Source organism: Aspergillus karnatakaensis, assembly GCF_047715665.1.
Source record: "Aspergillus karnatakaensis strain CBS 102800 unplaced genomic scaffold BJY04scaffold_170, whole genome shotgun sequence".
Lineage (NCBI taxonomy): Eukaryota > Fungi > Ascomycota > Eurotiomycetes > Eurotiales > Aspergillaceae > Aspergillus > Aspergillus karnatakaensis.
In genome coordinates, this window is record NW_027395882.1 from 631 (window position 1) to 9007 (window position 8377).

Sequence of the window (8377 nt, forward strand, 5' to 3'; positions counted from 1 at the left end):
ATACCATTGCGCTATCCCGCGTACAAGCCAATAGAGATCTAGATGCGTTCCTTGTCCACTCGCAGTGCCTTGGATTCTGAGGCTTAGTGTGGTTACAGACGCGGGACATTCTTAGAGAAAGAGGGCAAAGAGAAGAGAAAGGACCGGGCACTCTGACACTCTCGTCCAAAGACATGCGGTGGACGCAAGTGGAAAGGCGTCGAAATCAAACCCACTGTAAGAAAGAGGTCCGTGGATTCAACATGTTATAGGCAGGGATACAACAATATTGTAACTTCCCTGAGTCAGAGAAGAGAGGGCGAGATCAACTATAAAAGGGCGAGCAAGTCTCGAGGATATATATTCATCAACACACGGAGTTAATCATTACATCCTGTCACCATGTCACAGCCAATCGTTGGATCTCAGTTTGCAGGTGAGTCTTAGTCCAGGTTATACATTAACGCTGGTGCTAACCCATTGGCAGCTGATGTTGCCCGTATTCTCGACAGCGAGAGGGTTCCGAACCTGCTCTTCGGATGGCTGGCCTTTGCCTTGGTGGGTGAAGATATGGGGTTTAGGGTAAGTGAAGAATATCCGCGTACAAGAACTAAAACAAGGCTAATCAATGGTGCAGTTGATCGACTTCGTGGTCAATAAGAACCAAGTCAGTGCCATCCAGTCCTTTGTATCTGTTTACAGTGCTAACCACAGGTCTCTGAAAAGCTCGCCGCCACTCGTGAAGTGCTGGAGAGGCGGATTGGGATTCGCCCTTGCGATGATCCCGGCTGTGAAGAGCTATCGGTGAACAGGCGTCAAGATATTCTGCGCAATATTCGAAGCATGACCTTTGACAAAAACGTACAAGAGGCATGGCTTGATAAGACTCGCGTTCGCCCGATCGCCGAATTCCACTATCATATTGGAATGCAGGACCAAGACTACGACATCCTATCATTTCACTCGCGAGACCATCTTCTCTGGTCGCTCGACGATATCAAACTAGAAGCTCCCGCGGAAAACGATCGTAATATCACACTAACAACAGATCATCAGCTCCCACGTGCGCATGGATGCTCTGGCCCTTGGACACAGCTCAATCCAATTAAGATTCTTACCCAACTGGCCTTTACAGAAGCGGTGATGATGTTGCAGGCTAGGGATCGATGGCAACCGGATGGGCTGCATGTCAGCTGGGGCTACATGCTCGCTCATCTGTATCCCCAAGACACCGAAATTAAGAACCGCATCTGTTCAACCCTTCGGGAATCGTGGGACCATCACTGTGGCCGCATCCCTCCCGGGTCGAGCATTGCTCAGGCGACGCAAAGACTGCATGCGAGGCTTCTTGCTGCCAACAATCTTCCGGGCTACTACCAGCGGACTGAAGGTAGCTTCTAAGGGATCCTTCTCTTCGGTTTTTCTTTTCTTTTGACGATTCGTCCATTTGTTTTGTTTGCTACGTGCGTGATCTTTGTAAAGTTGTGAATGAACCACTTTAGACTTGTACCCTCTACAGCTCAAAGACTTGCTTTGAATGACGGGCTTGGGCATAAATACCGGGCTCTTGACCCTGTTCCGATTTACCCTTTTCATCTTCCTCCAAAGATCCTTCTGCCTTCTCTCTCATCTCCCCTCATACCGAGCTTTCAAACCCAACACCCCTTCCACCAGCATTCACGACTGAAACCATGGCCTAGCCCGTTCTTTACCGTCGCAGCGCGGTCCAGCAGACGGCCCAGAAAGTCTCGACATTGTTCACCACGATGCCACAACTGAGTAACCTTGAGCTGTATGTCGTCGGTCCGTTGGCAATGGGATACTACACCGGAGAAGACGGGGGTATAAAGGTTCGTTGCCCCCCAATCACCTCATCATTCACGTCAATCACAGAGTTGTATAGGAGCTAAAACAGTGATTTGAGTGATAGGTTTTCGAGATCCTCGTCAAAGATCGATCCCTCAACCCCTCTTCCAGAGGGGCCGGTTCGTTGAGTCAGATTTGTAAGGACCTCCTTCCGACATTGACGGCCTCAACTTTTCAGCGAGGCAGTCAGTTCGCCGACAACCTCAGAGATACGGAAACGGGGGTGCCTGTTGGATTCGTGGAGCCCGGTCTTGTGAGTAAAAACACCCCCTCATTGATTGCGACAGTTACTGACTGATCTCCTACACAGAGCGGGTACATAGCCCCAAGCGGCCCAGGGTCCCTGTTCTGCCCGGGGGTCGCTGTTCCCTCACCTACTGATCTCCTTGCCCAAGAGGTCTTCGCTACTACTTTCCTCTCAGGTTCAGACTTCTGGGATGCTCTTCAGGACGCCCACGTTCTCCGCTACCTGGCAGAGCCCTATGCCGGGCCAAACGGCAGGCTGTCGCTGACCCCTACCCAGCTGGACGCCGTTCTCTGGGGATTTCCATACTTCTCCACTCAGCTGGATGGGTCAGAGCTGAGTTGGGAGATCTTCTTCGATCTAGTGTAGTGGTTTTACCACCTTGTTGCATCCTCACATTCCCTTGGATTTTCTTTTGTACTATATCCACCGTCGTTGGATTTTATTTTATAGTAGTTGCTGGCATACCCACGCTCATTTGGATTTCCTATTCGATTTATTCGCTTATCCAAGACCGTTAAGTCCTTCGCGCCCTTCAGTTTAGTGATTTGTGTCCTTGGATCTTCTTCATTCGCATGTAGATGTAACCACCGCCGACCCCCGCAACACGTCAACGTATGACTCCCTGTCAATGAAAACTATCACTCGGTACCAGAATAGAAAGGAAAGAAAAGGGCTGGTTAGGGTTCAGAGCGGTCTTTGAGGATCTGGGGGTGCTGGTATGCCACGGACCACGCGGAGTCTACAGGCCTTGATATAGTTAAGGTACTTAGATTCCTTCCTCTTCTCTCTATGCTTCTTATTCTATTGAATTAACTATATTCCCTCCCTGTTTTAGTCCTCTTACTAATAGTTAAGAGGTATTACCTTGACCCCACCCAGTCACCTGCCGAAGGATAAGTTCTGCAGCGCAGTCATCTCCTTGCCAACTGATATATTGATCTGGACGGATAAGCGTCAAGCTTGCCTGGTATTTGCTTCTTGCAGTATCTGGATCAATATCGAGCCGAGCAAGCGGGAGTCCAAGCTTCTTCGCTGCGGAGAAGAACCGCTCCACTGCGTCCTCAGAGGCCCCAGCACTAAGCAGCGTGAACTCTTTACCAAACCCATCATACAATGGCGTGCCATCCATAAGCCACATGTGAGGAGCCCGGTGCCCAGGCCGAGCATGAGGCCAACATGTTATAGGGTTCCAGTCCGGTGCATCGTCCCATCCTTCGTTCACAATCACAGGTGACCCGTCATAGCGCTGGTCGAGGACAAGGCCATAACTGTGCCACATCGAGTAGGTGCGGTCAAAAAGATCCTGCGCATTTTCAGCTGCAGTAGGCCTTGGGAGCTCAGGATCGATTGCTGGTTTCACTCCTTCATTCATGGCAATCATGTTTCCCATTGCAACGTCCAACACACGCTTTGCAACTGGCCATCGTTCGGTATGGTATGTGTCTAATAAGCTTTCACCTCCCCACCCTTGCACAACTGCTGCAAGCTTCCACCCAAGATTGACAACGTCATCAATCCCTGTATTCATGTTGTGTCCCCCAGTTGGCGGACACAGATGGCACGCGTCGCCCGCAATGAACAGCCTCCCGCGTCGATACTCCTTACTCAGCCTCGTCATTACCGCGAACGAGGCTCTGCTGGTAATGTTGATCTTGGCCGGAGCGCCCAACAGCGTTCGTGCGAGCGCTGCTGCATCCTCATCGGGTGGGGGCCCGTCGTTTTCCTTCCCCCGTACCAGTTTGACGAACCCCCACTCATCTGGCCCTGGGATACTCAGGATGGCAGTGGCATCGTCATTCACAATCACAAGGAACCCCAGGGCGTCGTATTCGCAACCTTTGATGGCATTTGCAATCGGATACCCTTCGCTTCGGACAACATAAGACCACGAGCGTCCAATCGGGCCCACGCCCTCCTGCTCCACGCCCATCTTCTTGCGAACAAGACTGCTTGGACCATCACAGCCGACAACATACTCTGCTTCGACTTGAACAGTCTTGCCATCTTGTCGGGCAGTAACAAGGACAGTCTCGCCTCGATCAGACACTTCGGTAACCTCCCAGCCCCTCCAAACATTCCCACCTAGTTCAACAACCCTTCTCTCGAGCACCCCCATCAATACCGGCTGCGGCACACTCAACGACGGCTCAGCCACAAGCTCTCTTGACTCCTCTGGATCACGTCCATACTTAAGCGGAAACCTTCCAGTTGGGCTATCGTCAATCAACCTTTCCTTGACCACAAGTTCCTGATTCGGATTCGCAGTTTTCCAGGACAGCGAGCGCAATTCGTCACTGATGCCCCACCGGCGATAATGCTCGAGACTGCGCATATCATTGTTCCGACCCTTGGGGTGGTGCTCCGTGATTTCGGGGGTTTTTTCAAGTATATGGACTGGGATGTTGTGATGGAGGAGTTCGAGGCCAAGAGAGAGGCCGACGGGACCGGCGCCAATGATCAGGATGGGGGTTCGGGGTGGTGGCGGCATGTTGACATGTACTTCCTTTGACGATAGCCCATATTCTGCGCCGACAGGGGTGCTCAGGGGCTTAGTTATAAGAGTTCGCTGGCGCGAAGAAGGTTGTCTTTTAGGGCCGGTATGTTGTCATCTCTGCTGCTGCTGATGTGAGAGTTGCTGCATGGTGTGTCAACCAGCGTCGGCACTCTGGAGTATGATTTTCGAGCAGTTCTGCATTGGCTATGGGTCATACCAATCATAAGTACGCTATCACAGCTATACGTGTGATTACCCTACACCATCGAGCGGTGCTTCGCCCTTGTTGGCAAACTTGCGCCGAACGTGCATGACAGGAGTCACAGAGATAGCGTAACAATTCTCGCAATGGCTAAGAGCCGGAGCTTTCATGGGCAATGTGTGGTTCAACGCAAACAACAGTATCGGGAGCACGGAAGAGGTACTGGAGCGTTACTGACTGGAGATGCAAGGGATCGGTCTCAATGCACGTCGGCTGACTACAGACGAGCAGCGTTGATCTGCCTACAAGGGTCAGAGATGCAGGCTGGATCCTGATAGTCGGTTGGTGCAGATCAGGAGCATGCAGCATTAGTAATATGTATATTGTACAAATTGATACAGGTTTTGATTGACAAGGACTCGCCAGCCTCACAGAGAAGAATACAGGTCGGCGGATATACTGAGTCGTAGGCACTTTCCGCCAGTTATACACACGTAGTAAAGACTTTCTACAGACCAGACTACTAAACTGACGCCGTTCGGACCTCAACGATCGAGACGAACCCTCATTCAGCTTCCATTATCTGCTGTTGCATTCGCACACCTCAGTGACGGCAAAGAGTGTGTTCCACGACCTCGCATGCCATCTTGGGAATATTCCACCCGCTTCAGCAAGCGATCCGCGAGACTCTGCAAGAGCATAACATCTTTACAAGTCCAGCCCCCAGAGCACGGCAAAGTTCGATAGTGGCAGAGAAAAACCCCGGCGACTCGATGCACCAAGCCACATTGTAGGGCCGATCTCCGCCGCTTTACTCTGTCCGACGGCCGATATATCGCACGCGGCACAATAATGAAATTAAAATCTTTCCGACACTAACTCTTCTCGCCCATGGCAGTTTGTCGAGACGTGCGGTGAACGGTTAGATGAAGGACGCCATCAATTTGCCTCTGCTACAGGGATATGGAGTCGTTCGGATGCAGGGCTGTATGCGTTTCTGAAGAGGTTCGTGGCCGCTGCCGAGATCAAGACAATTATTGCGTGGCCGCTGCTAAGGTACGAAATATCTTTGGTAATTGCACGGTGAGCGGGTCGACATACCTGAAGACAGAGCGGTCGTTGCATGAGCGGAGTGGTTGATAAAAGAACAAGCATCCTTGATCGACTGTTCTGTTAGTACTCACCCCCCCCCCCCTCCTTCTGTTCGTGTTCGTATCTTCCTTTACTGCAACTTCTCGAGAGGTGACTGTTTAGTGTGCCTTTGCTCCGGGGCGCAGAAAGGATCACAAGAACGAGTAGAGCTTGCTTCAAAACAGCAGATTCGCTTCCCCAATGCATGAGAGTAGCCTCCATTCGCACATTCACCGATTCCGATGCTGAGCGTCCTTCACTGGTGTCACGGGGGATATCGGAGAAGCCATACTATGAGGTCAGGAAGAAAGAGCCAGATTGCGATAGTTAATGAATTGTCTGCGGAGAGTTATGTTCTGGATTAGGCAGGCAGGGGGGGTAGCTGGGCCGGAGATAGGTAAAAGAGTTTATCCGATCCGGTGAACAGCTCACGTGTGGCCCGGTGGGATCAGCTCGTCTCAGACAATCACCATTCCGTGACAATGGCGATGACTCCACCGCTGCGCATTGGCACTCGTCGGTCCAATCTCGCCGTCGTCCAAGCTGAAGGAATCAGGGACAGCCTGCGGAAGATCGACCCCCGCCGAACTTATGAGATCGAAGCACTCCACACAGCTGGCGATAGGGACAAAACTACCGCCTTATACAACCTGGGAAAGAGTCTGTGGACAGCAGAGCTCGAGGAGAAGCTCACCTCCGGCGAACTCGATGTTGTAGTTCACTGCCTGAAAGGTGCGCCCTTTGTCTTCCATTGTCTGTTCTCACCCTCACAATCATTGACTAGATATGCCTACCAGGCTCCCCGATACCTGCGACCTCGTCGCAATCCCCCTCCGCGATGACCCCCGCGATGCTCTGATAATCAAAGCTGGCCTACCGTATACAAGTTTGCAAACCCTGCCCGAGGGCGCCGTTGTCGGCACATCCTCTGTCCGCCGCTCCGCACAACTTCGTCGCCTCTACCCACATCTCCGATTCGCGAACCTACGCGGTAACGTCGAAACTCGTCTCGCCAAGGTCGATAACCCCGAGAGCGAATACACGTGCATGGTGATGTCTGCAGCTGGTCTGGAGAGGATCGGCTTGAAGCACCGGATAAACCAGTACATGGGGTCGAAGGATGGAGGGATACTCCATGCTGTGGGTCAGGGTGCGCTGGGTTTGGAGATTCGCAAAGGAGATAATAAGATGTTGGAGTTCTTGAATCAGCTGGGCGATAGGAGGTCGACGCTTGCTTGTCTTGCCGAGCGTGCGCTTATGCGAACACTAGAGGGCGGATGCAGCGTGCCGATCGGGGTGGAGACTGAGTGGCTTGACGAAGAGCAATATCTTCTGAGGATCACGGGGATTGTGGTTAGTCTCGATGGGACGCAGAGCGTTCAAGACAGCCTTGATGCGACCGTGCATGACGACGCCGAGGCCAACGCGCTCGGTGAAGAGCTAGCTGCGAAGCTTGTCAGTCAAGGCGCTGATACAATCCTTAACGATATCAACACCACTCGGCCACCGAAAGAGTGAGCCGCCTCATCTATTACGTGTTCATAGATATAGAAATAGAAATCACCATGCTCCCTCATGCACCAGAAGATCGGGTGGGAGCATCGAAATATACCAGGAACTGAACCCGAAGGTGGGGGAGCCTGGGCTCGGCTTCTCCAGCCGATGTATATGTCTGTCGTATGATGTATCTCTTGTGCGTGCGAAACAATTGGATATATCTCGATCAACCCCTCGCTGATATTGCGTCGACATGACCCCGGATCGACCTCGTATTTCCGCAAAGTGGCCTATAGGAGGTCGCGCATCCCCTGCCCATGACGTTGAGAATCCCGATCAATAAAACTCCCTTAGTCTTGTGGATGATCTATAAGACAGCGCAGCTCCCTCCCTCGACATCCAGTCTGGAGAAAGAACAAAGCCATTTTCTATTGCAATTACAATGTCTTCCAACCTCCCCACAACCCGTCGCGTCTTCCGCCGCACAGACGACCATAACCCGGGCACGCCCAAGGTTCAACTCCTGTCCGAACCCATTCCCTCCTTGACCCCAACCTCGGTACTCATCAAGGTCCACACCATCTCTCTCAACTACCGAGATGCAAACATCGCCAACGGTGGAAATCCCTGGCCCGTCACACCCCATGGGATCCCGTGCAACGATGCCGCAGGCGAAATCATCGCCGTGGGCGACGCGGTCAAGTCCTTGAGAATCGGCGATCGAGTCGCTCCGACGACAGATACGGAGAATATCACCGGTCGCGAAGTCGGAAGGTCTTGGCTCGCCGCTGATGAAGACGGCGTGCTGGCTGATTATGTGGTCTTTGACGAGTGGAAGGTGAGTGTGCTCCCGGATTATCTTGGATGGGTGGAGGCGAGCGTTATCCCCTGCGCTGGGGTTACCGCTTGGTCCTCATTGCTTGGGGGAAAGATTGGAGATACGGTCCTCATCCAAGGTCAG

At 52.3% G+C, this 8377-nt stretch overlaps 5 protein-coding genes across 5 annotated transcripts; 4 read left to right on the top strand and 1 right to left on the bottom strand.

Moving 5' to 3' along the window:
* The first annotated feature begins 365 nt into the window (after positions 1-365).
* On the top strand, positions 366-1900 carry BJY04DRAFT_204256 (uncharacterized protein). Its single transcript, XM_073713466.1, has 4 exons — positions 366-415; positions 467-561; positions 617-646; positions 706-1900. Exons 1-4 carry the CDS (start codon positions 382-384, stop codon positions 1378-1380), a joined length of 834 nt encoding a protein of 277 aa, XP_073564020.1. The 5' UTR covers positions 366-381; the 3' UTR covers positions 1381-1900.
* On the top strand, positions 1608-2654 carry BJY04DRAFT_36694 (uncharacterized protein). Its single transcript, XM_073720214.1, has 3 exons — positions 1608-1829; positions 1910-2098; positions 2156-2654. The coding sequence occupies exons 1-3, from the start codon at positions 1746-1748 to the stop codon at positions 2456-2458; spliced, it is 576 nt and encodes a 191-aa protein (XP_073564021.1). The 5' UTR covers positions 1608-1745; the 3' UTR covers positions 2459-2654.
* Positions 2655-2942: 288 nt separating this feature from the next.
* BJY04DRAFT_212246 (FAD binding domain-containing protein) lies at positions 2943-4580 on the bottom strand (the record flags this gene model as incomplete). Its single annotated transcript, XM_073714522.1, has 2 exons — positions 2943-4038; positions 4069-4580. The coding sequence occupies 2 exons, from the start codon at positions 4578-4580 to the stop codon at positions 2943-2945; spliced, it is 1608 nt and encodes a 535-aa protein (XP_073564022.1).
* Positions 4581-6172: 1592 nt separating this feature from the next.
* On the top strand, positions 6173-7458 carry BJY04DRAFT_36718 (porphobilinogen deaminase). Its single transcript, XM_073720215.1, has 2 exons — positions 6173-6651; positions 6704-7458. Exons 1-2 carry the CDS (start codon positions 6402-6404, stop codon positions 7435-7437), a joined length of 984 nt encoding a protein of 327 aa, XP_073564023.1. The 5' UTR covers positions 6173-6401; the 3' UTR covers positions 7438-7458.
* Positions 7459-7858: 400 nt separating this feature from the next.
* BJY04DRAFT_225303 (chaperonin 10-like protein) lies at positions 7859-8359 on the top strand (the record flags this gene model as incomplete). Its single annotated transcript, XM_073718192.1, has 1 exon — positions 7859-8359. A coding segment is annotated over one exon (501 nt), but the record flags the coding sequence as incomplete, so codon positions are not given.
* Between the last annotated feature and the right edge of the window lie 18 nt (positions 8360-8377).

Excerpts from the sequence above, each read along its gene's own strand:
- BJY04DRAFT_36694 (XM_073720214.1), top strand. The coding sequence starts at position 1,746 with ATGCCACAACTGAGTAACCTTGAGCTGTATGTCGTCGGTCCGTTGGCA. Across the intron at positions 1,830-1,909 it reads GAGAAGACGGGGGTATAAAG|GTTTTCGAGATCCTCGTCAA; the intron begins GTTCGTTGCCCC and ends TTTGAGTGATAG. Across the intron at positions 2,099-2,155 it reads GATTCGTGGAGCCCGGTCTT|AGCGGGTACATAGCCCCAAG; the intron begins GTGAGTAAAAAC and ends TCTCCTACACAG.
- BJY04DRAFT_36718 (XM_073720215.1), top strand. The coding sequence starts at position 6,402 with ATGGCGATGACTCCACCGCTGCGCATTGGCACTCGTCGGTCCAATCTC. Across the intron at positions 6,652-6,703 it reads TGTAGTTCACTGCCTGAAAG|ATATGCCTACCAGGCTCCCC; the intron begins GTGCGCCCTTTG and ends ATCATTGACTAG.
- BJY04DRAFT_204256 (XM_073713466.1), top strand. The coding sequence starts at position 382 with ATGTCACAGCCAATCGTTGGATCTCAGTTTGCAG. Across the intron at positions 416-466 it reads CGTTGGATCTCAGTTTGCAG|CTGATGTTGCCCGTATTCTC; the intron begins GTGAGTCTTAGT and ends ACCCATTGGCAG. Across the intron at positions 647-705 it reads TCGTGGTCAATAAGAACCAA|CTCGCCGCCACTCGTGAAGT; the intron begins GTCAGTGCCATC and ends GTCTCTGAAAAG.